This window comes from Leucopleurus acutus (genome assembly GCF_964270905.1).
Source record: "Leucopleurus acutus genome assembly, chromosome: 19".
Classification (NCBI taxonomy): domain Eukaryota; kingdom Metazoa; phylum Chordata; class Mammalia; order Artiodactyla; family Delphinidae; genus Leucopleurus; species Leucopleurus acutus.
Window position 1 is genome coordinate 52,338,311 of NC_139161.1, and position 22,035 is coordinate 52,360,345.

The 22,035-nt window shown below is 52.5% G+C and overlaps 1 protein-coding gene across 1 annotated transcript; it reads right to left on the bottom strand.

Moving 5' to 3' along the window:
- Nucleotides 1-2,387: 2,387 nt before the first annotated feature.
- Nucleotides 2,388-21,785, bottom strand: ALOXE3 (arachidonate epidermal lipoxygenase 3; the record flags this gene model as incomplete). The annotated part of the gene is given in 22 exon segments (XM_082860139.1): nt 2,388-2,431; nt 2,434-2,527; nt 2,529-2,570; nt 7,108-7,242; nt 7,246-7,278; nt 7,851-7,951; nt 12,569-12,708; nt 13,245-13,414; nt 13,864-13,897; nt 13,899-13,948; nt 14,042-14,245; nt 14,363-14,430; nt 14,433-14,499; nt 15,224-15,376; nt 15,380-15,396; nt 15,934-16,037; nt 18,560-18,685; nt 18,987-19,093; nt 19,095-19,110; nt 19,653-19,730; nt 20,800-21,008; nt 21,615-21,785. Coding segments are annotated over 22 exon segments (2,139 nt in total). The 5' UTR covers nt 21,762-21,785.
- Nucleotides 21,786-22,035: the final 250 nt, after the last annotated feature.

The window sequence follows — 22,035 nt, forward strand, 5'->3', positions numbered from 1 at the left end:
GTGCTGGAAGGGACTTTCCCGGTCTTCGCGTTCCTCCCATTTATCTGAAAAATCTGGGCCACTGAGGCTGAGGGACTCGGAAAGAGGGCTGGTATCTTCTCTTTACACCATACCAGCTGCCCTCCAGACTTAGGAAAAGCACGGAGGGGGACCAGGGTGCAAGCCACCTGTCTGACAAGGCTGGAGCTTTACATGGGCCCCCTCCCCACATCCTGTCCCCAGAGGCTTCCAGAGCCCACGGAGGATCCTACGTGTGGCCAGGTGTGTCTCCCCAGTAAATCTCCCTCCAAGCTGGCTTTCTGGGGAAACAGATTCCAGTGATCCCCCCTGGTTCCACCCTCTCTGGCTCTGGGACATTTGCAGACGAGGCATGTCTTCTAATGCTAACTTTGGTGCAGGCCAAGGAGTGTCCGTCCTCTTGGAAAGACAAGCTGCCTGACTGTGCCCTGACATCCTTCCAGCGTATCCCGGTCCTGCTGTTCTAAGTCAAAGCCCAGGTTTAAGGGGATGGCACATCCAGCCTCTGCTATAGTTATTATAGCCACAAGGGGGCGCCGTTGAGTATGTCTTATTCCTTGATTTTGTTCAAAGGCGAGCAGAAACTGGTGATTTTGGTTAAATTCTTAGGTTGGAATCTGCAGGTGAGACATCCCCAAACACGCCTCTTCATGCACAATGCCACGGGGATCCTATTCTCCCAGTATCACATGTTCAGGAAGTGAAAATCCGATCTTTGGCAGAGCCAAAGTCTGCCCCACGTCCACTCCCCAAAGACACTGACCAGGGTTTGGTCGGGTACAAAATTTGACTCAGGAGGCAGAAGAGGTAAGGGGGGCTAGATCTGAAGTCTAGGGAAGCAGGAAAATGGGAAGGTTGGGTGGCTGTGGAGAAAGATGTGGATGACTGGCTTGAGGGCTGCACAAATCTCAATTTTTAAGGGCTACAGGGCTGGAAGGGAGAACATTAGACCCCCCAGATTACCATCTGTTTCAGTCAGGGTGGGTTAGATTATGCTGCAACAACAAATAATCTCAAAATCTCAATGGCTTAACCCAGCAAAAGTTCATTTCTCACTCAGCTCCATGCCCAGCTCAGGTCATCACGGGGCTCTGCTCTAGTCTCTCAGAGACAGAAGCTGATGGAAGCAACATCTCATCACATGCTTCTAGAACAGAGTGGTAGAGAGCAGAGAACTCTGGTGGGCTCATGCCAGCAGTTAAATGCTCCAGCCTGGAGATGACCACATCACTTCTGCTCATAGCTTGTTGGCCAAAACTCATCCATGACTCCACCCATGCACAAGAGAGCCAGAGGTTGAATCCTCCATGTGTCCAGAAGAGGAACCAGATCTCAGTGGCAATGCTAACAACTCCCACACCCAGAAGCTGGATTCTCAGGCTTTCCAAAATACCCACTTTTTTGTATCGGCCCCTTGAGTCTGGATATCCCTTCACCTTCTGATGGATAACACACTCTGGGAGGTGAAGGAATGTAGGATCTGGCTAGGTGGTGGGTTGAGCTGGGAGGCTTCCTGTCTCCAGAGCAGGTGATCCAGGGATTCATTGCTGCTCTTTCTTTCTCTAATCCCCTGGTTCCCCACCCACCTACATGCACACAGGAACAAAAACAAAAATGAAATGGGAGCCAAGTATATTGATTTTTATTGAACTTACTGGGCTCAAGGACAAAAGTGGTGGGGAATGATAGTAGGGAAAGAGCTGGGGAGAGACTCCACACACACACACACACACACACACACACACGCACACACACACAAGCCAGGGAGCCTGGCCCTGAGAACTACAGCTAGAGGTACAGGTAAGCTGGGCTCTAATTGTAACCCTCTCCCTAAAGATGCTGGGGTCAAAGTGGACCACATGACAGATCCAGGGCACACATCCTTCCTTGTCCAGTTTCCAGGCTCTTCCAAAGAAGGAAGTTGCATTGGGTTGGTCCTAGGATGGGAGGAAAGTGGAAACAAAGAGGCAAAGTAGGAGAAGGAGTTTTGGAATGGGGAGGACTGGGAAGGTGCCCTCACAGTCCCAACCTGGGCCCAATGGGAGGAGGAAGAGTTTTCACAGAAGGCGGGAGTAGGCTAGGCTTTCACAGGAGCCTGCCCAACGTAGGGCAAGGGGTGTTGGGGTTCCTTCCTTTTGAAGGGCCTGTTGTGCATTTGACTTTAGTCAGCGGTTCCTCACCCTGGACACCGCTGTACTGGCAGCTCAGGGCCCAGTTCATGTGATGCTAGAGCCACCGTGGGTGGAAAAGGTCCCCACGTGCTGAGAAAGTTCACGCTGACCGAGAACAGGGAAGACGGGAGAGCCCTGAGGACCCTGAGAAGCTGGGCCTCCTCACGCTTGGGCTTTCCGGGTGGTAGGAGGAAGGGGTTAAATGGAGACGCTGTTCTCGATGAGGGGAGGGTCCAGGTAGTATAGGGCAGCTCCAGGCCCCCGCTCCGCTCCCGGATGTCTCGCGAGATCTGAGCCAGGCGGCTCTGGAAGATGGCGGTGCTCCGGAGAGGCAGGCCTTTCCTTGGTGAAGTGCTCGTCCGGGTAGGTGTCCAGGGGCCCCTGGGAGAAAAATCAGGTGCGGGGTCAGGATGATGTTCAGGACGGGATGGAGAATAATGAAGGACCACATTTGCCAGCAAATACAGTCAAAGTGGCTTGTAAAGGCGGGCGTGACGCAGCCACGGCTACTGTAAACGCAAACCCTTCAAACCTCCAAACCACCACTCCAGCGACCTGCTCAGAGCAGCCTGGACACCCGCAGCCCACGGGGCCTAAAAAGGTCCCTTCCTGTCCCTGGGCCACTGCTCTATGAACTAAATACAACCACATTCAGAACACACCTGAAATCAAACGTAAACACGCCCGAGCAATTATGCCCAAGGGTACACCTGTTACCTCACAGTTTCACAGATGGAAACCCCTGAAGACAACCAGGTCTGAGGCATCTCCCAGTCAACCAATGTTGCCAGCATAATCAGCATCACCATACGCTCGTGCTTTACAGCGTAGCCAATCACAGTGAAGAAACAGCGCAGTGAACTTCAGTCAGTGCCATCCTGTGTCGGAGCAGAACTGCCCCTCTGGGCTTGACCGCAATGCACAACCAGTTCGCCATCACGGTTCCTGGGGCCAGTCTCCGAACCTGCACACATTGCTCATACAATACAAGTGTTGCCAACAATCCTGTTGTTTAAAATATTCTTTGTCTTGTTTTATTGCGCCAGTGAAGCCTCCCAAGACACTGTTAAATCACAGCCTTGTTTTCTTGTCCCTGACCTTAACGACCTCTATTGTTTCACCATGAGGACAATGTTTTCTGAAATATATTTTATCAAAACTCCATAAGGGAGTTTCATCTTTTTTAAGATTTTTTTTTTTTTGATATGGACCATTTTCAAAGTCTCCATTGAATTTGGTACAATATTGCTTCTACTTTACGCTTTTGGGGTTTTTTTTGGCGGCGAGGCAAGTGGGATCCCAGCTCCCCAACCAGGGATCGAACCCGCACTCCCTGCAGTGGAAGGCAAAGTCCTAACCACTGGACCACCAGGGAAGTCCCGGGAGTTTCATCTTATACTGAGTTTTTATTAGTAATGGCTGTTCTCATTTATCAAACGTTTTTTCAGCGTATATTGAGATGATTATATGGTGTTTCTTTATTGATGTAAGGAAGTGTATTGTTAGGTTGCATAAGGTTGAACCAACCTTTCATTCCTAAATTAAACTAGATTTCATCATGATGTATTATTGTTTTACTATTTACTGTTGGCCTTCACGGACTACTGATATATTTTTAAGATTGTTGTAGCTAAGTGGAATGAGTTTGTAATTTTATTTTCTTAATTACAGGTGATGTTGCAAGGGCTTTACATGGACCATCACAACGGCACAACAATTCTATAAGACAGGTACTCTTATCATTCTCACTTTACAGATAAAGAAACTGAGGCTTAGAGAGCCCGATTACATATCCAAGGTCACATAGGTGGGAAATGTGGATCTGGGACTAGAACCCTCTACCTGAGACTCACTTCTCAGGAGCACTGCCTTTGCCAGGTGCTGGTATCAGGGTTCCCAGTAAAATGATTTGGGAAGCTTCTACTTTTTTCTACACTTTCAAGCAGTTTGAATGATTTAGGAATTATTTGTTCTTTGAAGGTTTAATAGAATGTCCATTTACAAGGAGAGGGATCAGATCTTTCACAACCTTTTTCATTTATGTATGGTTTTCACCTCTTCTGGTTTTTTTGGTTTTTAGGTTTTCTTAAAAAAATCACTTATTTCATTTAGGTTTCCAAATTTATTTGCATAAAACTAAGTATTTTCTTCTCCTTTTTAATTTTTAAAAAATTTTTTCAGTCTTCTCGAATATGTGGCTATATGCCTTTTACATTCCTGATGTTGTACATAAAAGGCTATATGCCTTTTACATTCCTGATGTTGTCTTGATTTGAATTGTTTCTGGTTTCTTTATTTTATCGGTCTTTTCAAAGAATCAGCTTTATGTCTTACTTACCAGATTGACATCTAATTTCCAAAACTATAGTGTCACTACTGATAAAGCAGAACACAGAAATATGATAGACTGGGTTCAAAGCCTACTTACTAGCTGTGACCTTGGACAGACTGCTTGGTGCCTTTGAATCTCAGTTTTCTCCCCTGTAAAATGGAGCTGCCATTTATGGAACGCTTATATGCCAGTCACTGTCTTAAGCATTTTAAATATAGCTACTTATTTATTTTGTATTTTGAAATAGTGTACACAAGATACCTGATTTAATGACGGAGGCATGGTAGATCCTCAGAAAGTGATAGGTGCTATTATTATTGTTGTTGTTGTTGTTAGAACTTTCTGGGTTGAACTTCCCACTGGCTTATGAGAAAGGGAACTCTCCACTCTCATCGTCTTGTATACTCTTCTCTTTGTACTGTGACATTGTGATTTATAATAAGAAATGTATATTTGGTCTTCTTCCCGTGCCTAGCACAGAGCTCTTAAAACCCTTATAATTTCATTAAGTGATGGAATGTTAAAGGTGTCTTTTGTTATTCATAGTAAGCCCTTTTCAACCCCACCGGAGCTTATGTTAATGAGGTGACTTCTGGAAAGCCCCTGGGGTGGCCGGTTGCCGGGAGAATCAACCTTGTGATTAGAGGGTGAGAACTTTGTTTCACCCTTGCAGCCTCAGGGGAGAGGAGAGGGACTGAAGGTTGAATGAATCCCCAATGGCCAATAATTTAATCAATCATGCCTAGGTAAGGCTGCCTCCATAAAAATCCCTCACGTACAAGTTTGGAGAGCTTCCAGGTTGCTGCACACGTGGAGGTGCTGGGAGGGTGGTGGACCCAGAGAGGGCAGGGGAGCTCCGCGCCCCTTCCCCAGCACCACGCTCTGTGGAGCTCCTCCATCGGGCTGTTCCTGAGTTGTATCCTTTTAGCATAAGCCCGTCATCTAGTCAGTAAACTGTTGGCTTGAGTTCTGTGAGCTGTTCTGGCAAATGATCAAAACTGAGGAGGGGGTCATAGAAACCTCTTATAGCTGGTTGGTCAGAAGCTCAGATGACAAGCTGGACTTGCGATTGGCACCTGAAGGGGGTGAGGGTGGTGGAGTGGAGGAGCAGTCTCGTGGGACTGAGCCCTTGACCTGTGGGATCTAACACTATCTCCAGGTGGACAGTGTCAGAACCGAGTTAAATCATGGGACACCCAGCTGGTTTCGGAGAACTGCTTGGGGTGGTGGGAAGCACTCACACACATTTTCTGGCTGGAAGAATCGAGTTGAGAGTATCGAGAGTACCCACAGAGTGTTCTGTGAGTAAACAAAAAGCAGAGAGAGCTTTTCCTTTATAACGACAGAAATGGGTGTCTCCAGATCCTTGGGAGGTGGGACCAGAGAGAAGCACCCTCCAGGGACAAGTTCCTGCATTCCCGGGCATGAGATGATAAGTTAAAACTTGTTAGAGAGATAAACCCTCTGTGCCAAATGGAGTCAAGCGGGAGAGATGAGGATATCACGTAATGTCAGAAAGCTTGGGGACACGACCTGGAGGGCAGAGACATGACTGGTAACGTGGTGTGTAAATGGAGGTGATAGTAATTGGTGATTAAAGGGCTGCTCCCCTGGCCCAGCCTAACTCACAGCCTCCTTGCCGTCCTTCCTGCCTCCAGAATTGCTGCTCCCATCCATCCGCACAGCCACAGAAGCACCCTCGCTAAAACACAAATTTAGCCACGTCACCCCCAGGCTTAAACTCTTCAATGGTTCCCCTCTGTCCTGTGAACAAATACCGCACCCACACTGAGCCGTTTATGGTCCTGCAAACCCACCGACAGACTCTCAACTTCACTTGGCTTCACTTGGTAGAGTCCTTCCCTCTGCCTAGAAACTAACCCTGCCCCTCTTTTGTCTGCCAAACCCCTCCCTGTCCCAGAGGTTTCATCTGAGATGTCACTTCCTCCAAGAAGCTGTCCCAGGTTCGCCCAGACTTGGTCAGGTTCCATGGGGCCCCATTCTCACCTCTGTCACTAGACTGTAAGCTTATGACATCAAGGTTCATAACTGCCCACCAGTGTCTGGCACATTGCAGGTTCTCAGGAAGTCCTGATTGAGTGGAGGAGTTCATGAATAATTCCTACAAGCCGGTGGTGCCCTTTTCCATTTTCCTGTGTGTCTCCTCAACCTGGCCACAGGATTCTTGAAGGCAGGACGTTCTCACCCAGCTTTATGAGCCTGGCGCCCAGCACTGCGTTGACACATGGGAGGGATCCAGCAGATGTGCGCTGGATATCTGGGTGAATGGATGAGTGGTTGACGGACGAGTAAGTGGTTGGATAGACAGATGGACGGATAGGTGGATAGATTGGTAAACTGGTGAATTAGATGGAAGTTGTGCCCCGGCCACTAAACTGGTATTTGCTTCGGTGTATGTCTTTGGGGACCAACTGTCATTTCCTGAAGAAACCGAAGAACCCAAGGCAGCTCAGCAGTGAGCATAAATGCCAGCTATCGGCTCCCAAACTCCCTGGGAGAGCTGCCGCCACCTCCACTGCCCAGGCCCTGCAGACTCCCCCCACCCCTAGACACCCCCCAACACACCTGATCCTTGGGCTCTTGGCTGGCCAACCAGAAGAGGAGAATGTTGCTACAGGTGGTGTTCACTTCCGGGAGGGTGTCTAGGTAACTTTTCAGGGTGGTGGTCCCCTTGGTCTGCGGTGGGGGCTGCCTCATGGGTTATGGAGCATTGGGCATCCAGGCCCCAAAGTCATGCTGTGGAGACCCCACCCCAGTGGAGTTGGTTGGCCAGAGGAAGAGGACCCTCTCCCTCCTCAACATCCCTGTTCCTGCACGTGCCACCCCAGATTTTGCAGTTGGGAAATAAGGGGGTCATGGAGAGGGAAGAGAGGGAGGGGTATAAGGTTGAAAGTTCCAGAAGGGTGGCAGGAGCCTGGGTCACCCCTTGTCACTCCCCATCCAATGTTCCAGGACTGGGTGGAGTGAGTCACCTAGGAGGGAGGAGGACCCAGAGTAGAGGTCACCCGAGAAACGGGTCTTGCATTGGCCCCACACACAGAGCAGGCTGCTACTCCACTTGGCCGCGGCCCATCCGAGACAGGAGCCCCTAAGTTCCACTCCCTCCACAACCCAACTCGAGTCACCATTACAAGCTTGGACCCAGCTCCACTCCAGTCATCATCCAGCCCCAGTGCCCAGCCCTATTCATAAACCCATCACAGCTCCGACCCTCCCATGCTCTCAACCCGAACTCTGGCCTCATGTCCATTGCTGGGCCTAATGTCGCGTGACCCAGTGCCCCCCAGGCCCGCCCTCCGCAGCCTCACCTGCCCACTGTTGACGGCGGCGTGCTGGGCGGAGCAGTTGAAGATGACTGCAGTGAGGAGCTTCACCAGCTCTCCCGGGGTGCACAGCCTGCATGGGAAGCCTGCGTGTGGGAGGAAGGGAAGAGGGTGCAGATGGAGGGGACCAGATTCCCCAGGGCTGGGGTTCACTGCAGGCAGAGAGTAAGCCGTGCATACTGAACATGTGGCCACCACTGTCTTTAGACAAGGATTAGGGTTGGGCTGAGGTTAGGGATGGTCTTCACCAAGGTGTGGTCTCTGAAGGGGGTACTGGGACGGGACCAGAAAATGCCCAGTTGGCAGAGCTCACAACCGAAAAGCCCAGTGGATTCAGCGTGATGGCCAAGCTGCCCCTCCCTGAACACCAAGGCACTTCTTTCTGCCGCCCATATTAGTGCTTAATGACTTAATTCTGCCCACTTCACCGAGATTTGTCTGAGCACTCAGGAGCAGATCCTCCACTGCTGGGTTTAGTGGCAGAGACAGATGGCCAGAGAGGGTGCTACTTATAAGCTTGCAGTGGTAGAAGCAGAGGGAAGCTTTAAGGCCAGGGCTTGGCTCTTTGAGGAGAGGGCAGGCAGGGCAGGCTCGGCACTGGGGCTGGCGTGGTTAGGGGTAACTTTCCTGGAGGAAGAGAAGGGCCTCCCTGGGTAGAAGAATGGGCGAGCTTTGAATGGAGAAAAGAAGACAGAGGAAGGCATTTTCAAGCTCAGCCCTTGGCCCTTTTTTCTCTGTACCTTAGTGGTCTAATTCAAGACTGTGGCTTGAAGCACCTCCCACTGGCTGAGGATTCCCAAATTCACATCTCTCCTCCTCCTGGCCCCTGAACTCTGGACTCAGCAGTGGGTGTCAGCTACTACCTGATACCTCTGCCTGAGTGTCTATGAGGCATCTCAGACTTGACACCTGCCAAGCCTAATGCTTGACTCCCTACCCCGCACGCTCCCCAAACCCATCTCCCCCTCCCCCACCAGTGGTCCCACTTCGGTGCTCTCTGTCCAGTTGCTCCCGCCAAAATCCGTGCGCTGGCTCCTCTCTTTATCTCATGCCGCACAAGTCAGCAAATTCTTGCAGAAACCAATCTCGTCCCATCACCTCCAGTCTCCATACCACCCTGTCTCCAGCATCTCGCTCCTGGATGAATCTGACTGCTTCCGCCTTTGCCCCTGATAGCCTGTTCTTCACGTGACAGCTGGAGTGAGTGATCCTTTAGAATCATAAATCCAATTAGGTCACCCCTAGCTAAAGCCCACTAAGGGCTTCCCACCTCACTTGCCTCGCCATGGCCCTACTTGATCTGGCACTCATTCCTTCTCCAACTTAATTTCCTTCCCTACTTTTCTCCCTCTGACTCTACTCAGCCACATGGGTCTTCTGATTCCTCAAACCCACCAGCACACTCCCACCTCAGGGCCTTTGCACTGACGCCATCTCTGCCTGTACACTCTTGGCCCGGTTATCCACAGAACTAGCTCTCTCCCTTCCTTCACATCTCTGTCAAACATCACCTCCTCAGAGACTTCCCTGGTGGCGCAGTGGGTAAGAATCCGCCTGCCAATGCAGGGAACATGGGTTCGAGCCCTGGTTGGGGAAGATCCCATATGCTGCAGAGCAAGTAAGCCCATACGCCACAACTACTGAGCCTCTGCTCTAGAGCTTGCGAGCCACAACTACTGAGCCCACGTGCCACAACTACTGAAGCCCACACACCTAGAGCCCCGTGCTCTCTGCAACTAGAGAAAGCCTGTGAGCAGCAACAAAGAACCAACATAGCCAAAAATAAATAAATATATAAATTTATTTTTTTAAAAAATCACCTCCTCAGAGAGGCCTTCCCTGACCACCTACCTGAAATAATCCCCCCTACCTCGACCCACTATATCCCCTGATGCTCTTTCGTTCTCCTTAGTATTCATAACCACCTGACATATTTGCTAGTTTATTATCTGTATCTCCCCACAAGAATGTTAAGCTTCATGAAGGCCAGGATTTTTGTCTGTCATGTTCACTGCTGAACCCCAGCACCTCGAACAATACTTGATAAATATTAACAGTACTTAATAAATTTTACTGGTTGAATGAAGTGAAAGCATGAGAGGGTAGGAAGCCAGAGTGGGAAGGCACGGAGGCATAAACAACGTGAGGGAAAAGGAGGAGACTTAATTGGAGGTGAGGCTGCAGCAGTGTGCCAGGCAGGGTAGTTTCTGGGCAGTGTTTCAGAGGATTACTGGGGCCACTGCCCCAGTAATTGAAGTAATTGAATTGGCAGGCGAGCAGCGAGAGGCTGGGAGGGGTGGGACGGGTTGAGAGGCGGCTGCCACAACGCACGAGTAGTGAGAGGACTGGGACTCGGACGGTGACAGTAGAAAATGATGGGGACAATAGGATTAGCCACCCTACTGGATGTAGGGAGAGAGGAAGACATCAGGGAACATGAGTCAAGATGGCTCCAGGGGTTGGAGTCAGGATGACAGGAAAGAGGCTGATGCAACAGAGCAGACAGAGAGGCTTGGAGGAAGGACCAGGTGTCTGTCTGCCTGGGAGTGTGTGGGAATTTTCTGAATGTTCTGTTCGTGGTGGATAGAATAAAAAAACAAAGATAGACGGTCTGCGGGAATTTTTCTGGAGTGCATATTGTTTGTTTTTTCCCTTTGAAATATGGAAGGAAGAGGCATGCTGACTGAGGTTAATGAATGAATGTGTTTTACCTTAAAACATGAGTCTAGAATTACTTTGGGCTGTTTGGAAGAGATGTTTGTCTGTCTGAAGGATGTCCTGAGGTATTAAATCAGAGACATGTTGAATAAAGAAAGATCAGAGAGTTGATCCCGCTCTGGGTCTTGAATAGGAAACAGATAACCCCAAAGAGAAAAATAGCTGTCCCTGGAGGAGCAGCAGTCAGGATCAGGACGCCCCTGATTAATAGTAGGGGTGCAAAGCACAGGGAGGGGCTGCCCTTTAAAAGATCCAAAAGAGACCTGGCTGTCATCACCTTAACCCAGAAGTCACACTTGGCATCACTCATAGTGAGACAGCCTGACGTCACATGCCTCCCAATATGATGCGATGCAGAGAACACAGCATCACTGGAGAAATACTCTTGCCCAAAACATTTAATCTTTAGGTATTGCTTCCGGTTGACAAAAAACACAGGGGGTAGAGGAATGACATCATGAGGAAGCAATTAGATAAATTTGGAAGGTGAGACATTCTGCAGAACAACTAGTCCTAGCTTTTCAGTAGCCCTTGTGAGATGTCATGTGATTTCAAATAGGGTGGAGGGGCCTGTGCTAAAGTGAGAGGCTTTAGAGTCAAAACAAACAAAGATGTCATGTGGTCCTTGACTGGCTCCAGAATCAACAGGCTCAGCTGAGGGAGAATGGGACAAGTGAGGAAATTTGAATATGGACTGGTAAGAGGGTGATGTTGGAGATTATTGTCAATTTTGTTAAATATGATGGCAGCATTGCGGTTGTGTAGAAAAGCGGCATCGTGGGTTTGTTTGGGGTTTTTTTTGAGATGCATAGCAATTAGGGGTAAAATATGAAATGTGTGTAATTTACCTTAAAAGACTTCAGCAATAAGCAAAAGCAGCAGCTTAATCAAATATGGCAAGATGTTAGGAACTGTGTCTAGGTGGTGGGTAAATGGGTGTTCATTACATCATAGCCTATACTTTTCTGTATGTTCAGAATTTTGTTTAAAAAAAAAAAAACAGCCGGGACTTCCCTGATGGTCCAGTGGTTAAGACTCCGTTCTTCCAATGCAGGGAGTGCAGGTTTAATCCCTGGTCGGGGAGCTAAGATCCCCACAGGCTGCACAGAGTGGCCAAAACAAAAAACACAAAAAAACCTTTGGAACCCATTACAGGTAGGGCTACACCAGCTGTTCATTCTATTTCCTGGTGACCTGAGACCACGCCTCCTTCCTGGGTCTCCCCCCGACGGGAATTCCTCTGGGTGGCCATCAAAAGTGCTAAGTCAGCTAAAAGTCACATCCCTGCCAAGAGAAGACATCCCAGGCAGTGACAGTCTTCCACCCTCCGGCCAGGGCTGGGATGGGGAGGCGTCAGAAGGCCTGAAAGAAGTGGGAGGATCTGAAGGACACGTCCGCCGTGGAGCAAAGGGAGGACTTTAAGGAAGGGAGGACTAAGCAAAGGAGGCCTGAGAGGGGGCCACTGGTGTTGGTGGGTCTCAGAGGCCACTCTGGCAGTGTCAGAAGAGAGGGGAGAGTTAGGGGCCAGTGACAGGTGTAAATAAGGAGGAATCAGGCAACAGCAGTACCAAGCTACTCCATGAAGCCAGAAGTGAGAGAGGTTGGTGGCTGGAGGGGCCACCCGGCAGGACGGGCATACGAGGGTATGAGAGAGGAGTCCAGAGTCCTTAGTACTTGCAGCTGGAGATGGCTCCTACCACATGATGTGACTCATCCTCAGACCTCAGCAAGCGGAGGTGAATGGGTGGTAAAGGTCGAGCAGGGACCAGACAGGCACCATGTAGTGGTTGAAAGCAAGGGCTTTGGAGATGTTGGGCGCTGGCTCTGCCTCTGCCACTTACTACCTGTGCAGCCTTCTGTGCCTGTTCCTTATCTGCCTGGTGGGGCTAACAACAGCATGTACTTCCAAGGCTTGTCAATGAATAAGAACTGGGTCATGGTAGGGCCAAGGGGGACGGTGGGTTTGGAGGATGGGGAGGGGATACCTGAGCTTTCCTGGCCCAGGAACTCCTGAGCAAAGATCTCTCCAACCCAGGCCTGCAGCTCCGAATCCTGCTGCACAGATGCATCACTGGGGTAATAGTAGGCCATGATTTCTAGACAAAACTGTAGGAAAGAGATGTCCCTGCTACGGCAGTGACCTTGGGCTCAGGCCTCGCCTGAAAGCCAAGGCCCAGTGCTGCTCAGGCCAGGGAGAGCCAGCTGCCCAGAGTCCACTGAGAGTCCACGGGGGTTCAGTGGGGACCCCCAGATTCAGTTGGAACCCCAGTGCCCAGGCTTGCCTCAAGTCTCACCCCCACTCCAGAGAGGCCACCGAGGAGAGCCTGACATGCTGTGTCCCCTCGCCACTCAGCACCCAGGAGAAGGGAAGACCTGCCCACCTAAAGGCCCCAGCCCACACCTAGCTGTTGCTGCTGCCCTGACTCCTCTGGACGGCCCGTCCTTCCGGTCCTCTGCTCATTCACACACAGCCCAGCCCCTCCTCAGCCCATGGCTACCTGCCATTTCATAAGGAACCCCAACCGCAACTCTCACCCTTGAGGTGCCCCACGCTGGGCCTGAGGACACCTGAAACCCCCAGCATCAAGCGCCCCAGCCTGCATGAGCACACGGGTCCACCCTGCCCCTGGGCCAGATTGGCTGCAGGTCCCGGGCCCACACCTCTCAATGGCCGCCCAGACCTTCAGGCCGTCGTCTTGGTGATGGTAGTTGGGGGTATCCAGGATGCCGCGGGCCCGCAGGCTGTCTGGAAGGCAGAAATTGGTGTAGGTAAAGTGGGCCAGATCGGTGCTCATGAGGTAGAGGAGGACTTGCCTCCCGATGGACGTGACCTGAGGACAGAACACAGCTGGGCTCCCGGACCGGTCCATGCCCCACCCCAGTGCCTGGGGATGAGATTGGTCTAGTGACTCAGCAGAGGGCATTTTTTAGTTAATCGAGCAGTCCAAGACCAAGGATCAAACACCCATGAGAGCACGACATGGGCTGCGCTGGTTGTGGCCTTACTACGTGCGTAGGTGGTAATCCTTAGGTATGTGGGAACTAGAAGAATAACTGAAGGCCGGGCAGGCCGGGAGGGGAGCGCCGACGCAGGGTCAGCAGGCGGCTGTGCTCAGGCCGGGGTGCCTCGTCCAACTCTAGGAGCCTTTGGAACCCGAGCCCGAGGAGGTGGGGCCGGTGGGTGGGATCGAAGGGAGGGAGACAGGGTTTGTGGGCGGGGCAAGGTGCCCTCGGGAAGGAGCCCCTTGGAAGGGGCGGGCGGGGAGCCGGGAGGCCGCACCTTGTCCACAAGGCCCTCTGGTTTGAGCAGCGTGGCGTGCGACGGTGTTCACCTGCAGCGTGTAGCGAGTGTGCGGAAGCAGGAGCTGCGAGCGGGTTGAGATCACAGGAGCCGAAGGTCAGGGGAGAAGGCCGCCCCGGCCCCGCTCCCTCTGGCCCCGCCCGGGGGTCACCCAGACCTTGTAGATGGTGTGGCAGCGCGGTAGCTGACGCAGCGTGGCCATGGCGAAGGCCTCGCACAGCAAATGAGTGCACAAAAAGTGCGTGTTGTACTCGTGCACCTGGAACTCCGAGTTGCGCACCCACGTCTTGGCCAGCAGCCAGTCCCAGTCGGAGTCAGTGGGCAGAAAAATGGGGCTGCCTGGCCCGGAGGTCTGGCTGAGCTGCGTCCAGGAATAATAAGGGGCTGAGGCTCTAGACTGCTAGTGTGCCCCTTGAGGCCTCGCCCCGCGCCCCGCGCCCCCCCCCCGCAACCCCCCAGAGCCCGGCCCCAGGCTCACCTGGATGGCCAAGGGCACCAGCGCCCCCTGGGGGTTGAGCCACAACAGGCAGAGTGGGGAGGCTGCGGGCGGCCGTTTATGCAGGGGATGGGGACCTCTGCCGGGATCCAGTAGTCCGCTAGGAAGATGTGCCCCCTCTGGGGAAGCTGCACGGAGCCTTAGACTGCTCTCCCCACCCGCGCTCTGCTTCCCTCCGGTCTCTGGCCGCTCCCACTCCAGCCTGGGTCTCAGTAATTATTGGTGCCTGCACTAAAGGCTAGTGTTGGGTACCCCACCCTTCCCAAAATGTCCGGAATGAGGTCCAGCTGAGTCCTTCGTTGTGCAGCCTCTCACCTGGCTTCCCAGCAGCTTGGACAAGCCGGCATCCTCTCCCCCTTTCCCCATACCTGGTCCTTCCTATTCTCTCAAGTCAGACGACTTCATTGTATCCAGTATCAGCAAAATCAACACACGAGGGGAATCCACCAACCCCATCTCCAGCCTCCTGGAGGATGCCTGAGGGCTTGACTGGGCCGTCATCTCCTCCCACACCCTCGGAGTTTCTAGTTCTCAAGGATCATTCTTGCTCCTCTAGTGGTGCTGCCTTTGGCCTGTCCTAAAACAGCCTTCTTCAGGCCTCAGCACCTGGGATCTTGGAGACCCCAGAACAGGGACAGGGCCTCCTCCTCCAGGCTGTCATGCTCATTCATACCACTTCAGCAGGCCCCATCTCATGCCTCAAGCCTGAGCCCCATCTGGCTCTCATCCATATCTGCTCTACTTAAAGGCGCAGGGCTGGGGCATGAGGCCTGCAGGCTGGATGCAGCCATCTCACCCTTACCCTCCATACCCATCCCTTCTCCCTGCTGACAACTCATCCACCTCTAGCTCTGTCTGCGGGCAGGTGCCTGGTCCCAGCGAGGGGGCCACCATGTCATTGGTGACAGGCAGCTTGCTGGGCAAGCTGGAGAGGCAGTGGAGCATGACAGGATTGACACCGTTCAGGTACTGGTATCCGAAGAAGTGGTCTTCACATCAGTGCTCAGTGACGTACTCTAGGGGACAACAGAGGCGGGCCAGTTGAGCTGGAAACTGCTTCACTAGATCATGCTCAACCCAGCCCTTTGCTCATCACTGTGGTTTAGCCTTTCCTTCCAACAATCCTATGAGAGTAGGTATAATTATATCTTCAGTTTAACACTGGACACCGAAATTCCAAGAGGTAGAGTGACTTGCTCAGTTGGGTGGCAGAGCAGGAATTTGAACCCAAGTCTGGCCCCAAAGCCCAGAACTCTTGGTGGCAGGGGTAGGGGAAGAGAGGCAAGTGCATCTGATCAGGATCAGGACTCCTAAGTGACCCGTGATCCTCTCTCTGTCCCCACTCACTTATTCTTGTCCCCTCCCAGAGGGAGGAGAGATTGGTTCCTGAGGGGAATCTGGGAGATTGCCACCAGTGAAGCCAGGAGCCCCTCCCTCTGGGATCCAGCAGTCCCCCTGAGAGGGCCAGAAGAAGGCCCTTTCCCAGGATGGGGCGGAGGGGTCTGAGTATGGGGTAGGGTGGAGGATGGACATCTCTGCCTGGCTCTGCACACCTGAGGTGAAGGTCTTGTGGCAACACATGATATTCCGGATGTCATCCAGCTTCTTCCAGGAGCCCTTACGGTCCAGCAGACCCAGAACCTTCATGCCCAGGGACCTGTGGGAGGGGAAGTGGGGGTGGGCAGGGGGGCTAGGGGCTGCCAACTGCACTGTGCCCCCAGCCTGGAGGGATCTGACGAGGTCAGCGCCCAGAGAAGAGGTACCTAACAGTCCACATGGGAGAAAAGTCTAGAGGCTACTTGAGGCTTTGTAGGGGTGACTCCACATGTGTGTGCAAAGGTGGCGTGCAGGGTGCAGACAAGTCTCCTCGTTGGTGTTTCGTCCTGCTTTCTCCAAGCTCTCAGCTTGTCACAGACCTTCCCTGGTCCCCCTCCGCCCACATGACAAAGCCCCAACTGCTCAGGCTGCCTAGGAAGCTCCCCACCAGCTGATTTCTACAACCTTTCTAGCTTTTTCTCCCACCCTTTGCACTAACCAATCCAGTCACAGCCTTCTTGCTAAACATAGCCAGAGATGTGCTTTGTACACTGAACCGGTAAAAGTGGGCTTGCCAACCTGCGGGCCGGCACTTTTCACTTTGTGGATGTCGGTACTGTTTTAATTATTTTACAATGAGCATGTACTATTTTATAATCAGAAAAAAATGCTTGAAATGAAGTCAGCTTTCTCCCCTGTCCAGGGCTTTGTTCAAGCTGTGCCTCTTCTAGAAAACCTTCTGCTACATCTCCACCTAGTATCAAACCTACCTGTTCTTCTGTGTGCATCTTAGATGCAAAGTCCTTCATGAAGCATGGCCTGATGGCCCCCCAAACACACGCCTTGTGTGTGTCTTTCACAAAGTACCCATGACTTCCTTCGTTCCATCGTAAACCCTTAAGTACATCACTCTCTTTATTATCCTACAGTGTACTCAAATCAGCTCCTAGTATACTGTGGGCTCCTTAGGGCCAGGACTGGGCTGTGTATGCCTGACATACCCAGTTCGTAATAATTGCTCACTAGCTAGGCCAAGTCAAGTGGAAGGGAATGGAACATAGGTTAGGAGGTTATGGCAGTTGGTCAGTAAGGTAGGCTGTGGAAGGATGCTGATGTGCCATGAAGAGTGTGGGCACCTGGAGAGGGCGCAGGGGCCTTAGTAACCTGACAAGCCCAAGGGCAGCTTCCTACATGCTCATTAAGCCGCTCACTCCTCCTTCCATGGGTCTTTGCTGAGCGCCTGCCCACTCAGGACCTGGGGATGGGAAAAACTGGATGGGAGTTTGGTCATTAAAGCAGAGGCTGAGGAGGCAAGAGAGAAGAAAGAACAGGACTTCCTTTTCCAAGGCCTGCCACACATGTCCTTCAGGACACCCTGCAGTCACCTCACACTAAAGCCCAGTGACTCCCTCCCCTCTGTAAATGACCACATGGCTGCCAAACGCCAGCTTCTCTTCCCATGGGCCCTTCTCTGAGCCTCACACAGGCTGTCCACGTGGTCTCCTGGGCCCTCCCTTGCCTAGACCCGCATATCCATCCGGGGACCAACTCAGGTGACTCTACCTTCCGGGATGCTCCCCTGGTCCCTTAGCCCTGCCAGGGCCTCTCAGCGGGTCCTTGTCCTGAAGCCTGAGCCCCCGTGTCTGCCTGTGCACCCCAGTCCACTGTGGACACACTCAAGCTCCACACTCCGCCTCACCTCTGCATCCCCTCCCACTAGTGCTTCTCCAGAAGAACCGTTCTGGCACCAAAGCCCAGAACACGAGGCTCCGGCTCCTCGCCCTGGCCTCCTCTGGGCCTCCTAATGCAGCCCCTGCGCAGATGGCCGAGCCCTGCACTCCTCCTGCCATACTGACCTGGGTCTGCCCAGAGCCCACCCGCTCTCCCCTCACTGATCCTCCCCCCCCGCCCCCCGCCCAAAGCTTCAATCCCACGTGTCTCCCCAGCAACCACCTCCTGAGCCCCGCTGACCCACCTCCCCTATGCACTAGATGTCAGCTGTACCCCCTCCAGCCACATCACACTCACAGCCTCAGACTTGAGCTGCTTGTGACCCCTCCGATTGCTGATTAACTGTGCTGCACGTCTCCCGAGGGAGACTGTGAGTTCCTCCTGGCCAAAACTCTATCCTAATACTACTCAGTAACCTCTATTGAGAGATTATTTTGTGCTGGATGTTAGCTCATTAAAGTCTCCCCCACACCTATGAGGTAGATATGAATATTATTTTCATTTTACAAATGAGAAAACGGTTTAGAGGCTAAGTGAAAATCAAGGTCATAAAGCTAGAAAGTTTTGGTCTGGAAATTGAACCTGAGGTGGCCTGACCACCTCCTTAAATCTTAAGGGCTGGGCCTCTCTGGTCCTACTCAACATGGTCCCACCAACAGTGCCTGGGACCATGCTCTGCTCTGAGTAGGTGCTCAATTAATTCTATTGATTTGAGGAATGGAAAGAGAAGGGATAATTAAGAGCAAAGAGGTGGTGATGGGGAGCTAGAGAATGGAGTTGCTTAAAGAGAGAGCGGAGACGGGGTGGTGGGACAGGGAGAGGGGAGACTGGGGGCAGAGACATGGATATGCATCAAAGGGACAGAGGCTGAAGGAAGAGTGAGCAGGAGTGCGGAGAGGGCAGTAGCCTCACGCAGGGATGGCGTTGAAGAGCAGCGAGGTTGTCTTGGTGGCCGAGTAGCGAATATTGGGTTCCATGGACAGCAAGGACGGGATGTCAGTTTTCATGGGAAAGCCAGGCAGGTACCTATTCCCACTGCTGGGGAGTGGAGGGAGCAGAAGGACAGAAACCAGTCAGAGGGACCTGCAGCCCACTCCCCTTAATTCCTCTCCTCTCTCCTCCCCCAGAATCCCCGGGCCTCCCCTCACTCCAGGCTCCTCCCCTGCCCTCTCCCCTCCTCTCTGCCAGACCCCAGGGACCATCCCCACCCATTCTTCTCCAGACACTTGAATTAAACTGCGTTTGTCACCGATGCTGCTTTCCAGGCCGCCCACCCAGTCCTCACAACAGACCCTTCACTCCCCTCCAGCTTCTTCCCCAAATCTCAGTTCACCCTCACCTGTCGCCCTGGTCTGCACAAGGCACCCTCTTGATCAAAGCAAATTTCTTATCTGACTCCACCTCCTCAAAGCTGCTGACGTCTACAATGCCCGGGAAGCCAGGGGCGGGTGTAGACTTTCCAGCTTCCAGGGGAAAGAGGTCAGAGGTGGCAAGTGAAGCTTAGGGTAAACAGGAACCTTAGCTTTCAAAGACATGACTTTAAAACTCCCAGAAACCACCCATTTTCTGGGTAGATGACAAAGAATTAAAGGTTTTTTTTTTTTCCTGAAGGCACTAAGCTTCAGATCAGGGTAGCATTTGAGGATGGCATGAATGTTCACACTGGTTTAGAGTTGGGTTTGTGTTGAGATCAAGATCATGGCTGGTTTGGAGGTGAGGCTGAGGATGGGCTGAAGTTGGTCAATCCTAGGGTCATGTCTGGTATCTGGGTCACATCAGGACAGCTGGGGTTGAGTGTGGGTTCATTGATGTTGTTGGGACAATTGTCGGTACTGGCATTTTGGGTCTGGGCTCAGGGTCAATATTAGATTAAGGTTAGGTTTAAATGAGGGTCGTGATCAGAGCTGGGCCGCCAAATTTGGACTTGAGTTTAGAGTTAGTACCAGTCTGATTAAGGATGAGGTCAGATTAAGATAGCAAAGAAGTCAAATTAGGCCACCCTCACCGGTAGCATTCCTGTCGGGCCTGGAGTTCCCATTTCCTGTGATCCAGAAGGAGGGGAAGGGAGTCCTGACAAATAGTTCTTGCCGTGAGGAATGAAAATTACTCATTGGTAAGTCTCTTGTCAAATGACACCTCCTCCAGCATGCCTGTCCTGAACCCCCCAACCCTTGAACCCAATCCCTCAGTGACACGGATGTCCCACATTCTTTGTGCATTCATCAGTAGAAGGGATTCAGGACAACCTCACCCCCAGATTAGAACAATCTTCCTAGTTGTTTGCATGTTTGGCTCCTTGGGGGCAGAAGACACGTCGTATTCATTTTGTGTATTCCCAGCATCCAGCATGGTGCCTGGCACCGTGCATATAATATGCACTTGACAAAGGACTGATGAACGAGTATATTTTGTGAAGTGATGGGTGGATGTGCTGTGATGACAGATGGGGGTTCAGAGTGAAGTCTATGAGTAACTCACAGTACTAGCAAGGGTGATGTTCACTTGCTTCACCTTGACCTAGAGCATCATCTCTCATGCCTAAGACTCATCTCCACGCTCGGACTCGCCTTAGTCTTGCCTCTGCAGATGAGAAAGCTGCTCAGGAGATATGGGGGTCCAGGGGCTGAAGGACCTTCAGCCCAGCAACCTTGAAACGTCCCCCAAATTCAAGAAAGAATCTGAACAGCCCCTCACAGGGACTTCATCCATACCAGAAAAGCCAGTGGAAGTGGCCAGGGCCTCTCCAGCTAAATTCTCTAAACATTCAGGGCTTCTCCCCCTGTTGAAATTCAGTAACTCAGCTTGCAGGTTAATTCCTCTCAGAGGAATTGGCTCTGGGGAAGGGCAGAGGGTGTCAGTGGTGAGCACACATATCTGTGTGTTTGTGTGTGTGTTTCTGAGTGGTGTGAGTGTATGTAAGTGTGTGTGTGCCTAGTCTCTGTGTGTCTGGGGGGGGGTGGGTAAATACTGCCCAGAAAGCCCCTGCATTTCAAGGCGTTAGAGGCTTATATTTTCAGAAAGCACCTACTTGGGAGCCCTGAGTTCCAGTTACCCTAATTCCAGCCCTATTCCCTACACCCTGGGCTCTTGTGAGAGCTCCCCCGGATCCCAGCAGATGTCTTCTGCAGCCCAGGCCAGCCCCTGCCTCTGGCCCACCTGTTCCTTGTCGAAGCTCTATGGTGCAGTAGCCCTCAATCCACTGATAGCAGGGAAAGTGGCAAAGAGTACCACCAGGGGTAGTGATGCAGATACGGCTGCAGTACCAGGAGTCCTTGGGGAAGAAAGCATAGCGCTCCTTGTGGAGCCGCAGCAGCAAGAGCTCACCCAGCTCCTCTGAGCAGCGTACCTTGTACTTCTGCACCTGGGGGGCAAGAGAGCAAGCAGTTGAGAGGCAAGGAACTGCCAGCGTCATCCTTGCACCTTGAAAAGTGCGACTACACCGACACCTAGTCTGACATATAAACCCGAGCTGACCGTAACCCATGTGGTGCCTTTGCATGAATTAGAAAAAGGCATCCTTCATCCAGGCAGTAGCAGCCACGGCGCTGCAGGAGTCCTGTGTGAGCAGAGTGGATTCTGGATCTCCCTAGCCTCCCTGGAGCCCTCACCTTATGTAGGCCAGCAGCAAACAATCCTGGGGCCTGGCAGAGGCAGGTGGACCCCTTCCAGAGAAGAGGAAACCCAGGCTCAAAGAGGGCAAGCGCCTTCCCCAAAGCCCACCTTCAGTTACTGGAGGAGGAGCTAGGAAGCCAGTGGAATTCTCCGGAGCCCCTGCCCAGGGCTCCTTCTCCACAGCCCTGCCTGGATAGGGTTTATCATCCCCAGAAAAGACAAGACCAGAATAGGGGTAGTGACGAGGTCAGGACCGGCATCCTGAGTTCTGCAGGATTTGATGAGCTCTGGAGGAAAGACCCTCTCCTCTTTCAGGGTCCCCTGTCCGCTCTGCCCCTCGGGGTGGCTCCTCCCTCTCTCCAGGGGCGAAGCCACTGCCCACGCGATCCAGCCGCCGCTTGGGGCTCTCACCACATGTGCCCACCAGTGTGACAAAAATGTTGTCCAGTGTGCCGGCCATCAGGTAGGGAGCAGTGCCCACACACACGCGGTACACGGCCATGATGGGAGGGAAGGAAGGATGCCCCTGGCAGCCGGCCTGGAGGAGGTGAGCCGCAGGCCAGGCAGGGCTGGGCTGCTGAGCCGCTGTGTCAGAGCCTGGGGGTCAGGATAGGCCTTTGAGGAAAAGTCCAGCTGTCTCTGGGATGCTCTAGGGCTCACTCGCTGGCTCGCTGGCTCCAGAAGCTCTCTGTTGTTGCTAGCTGAGGGCTCCCTCTTTCCGCCCACAGCCTTTCGCCCTAACAGTTGTTTGTTTGCATCTGGCACAGCCGGTCCCT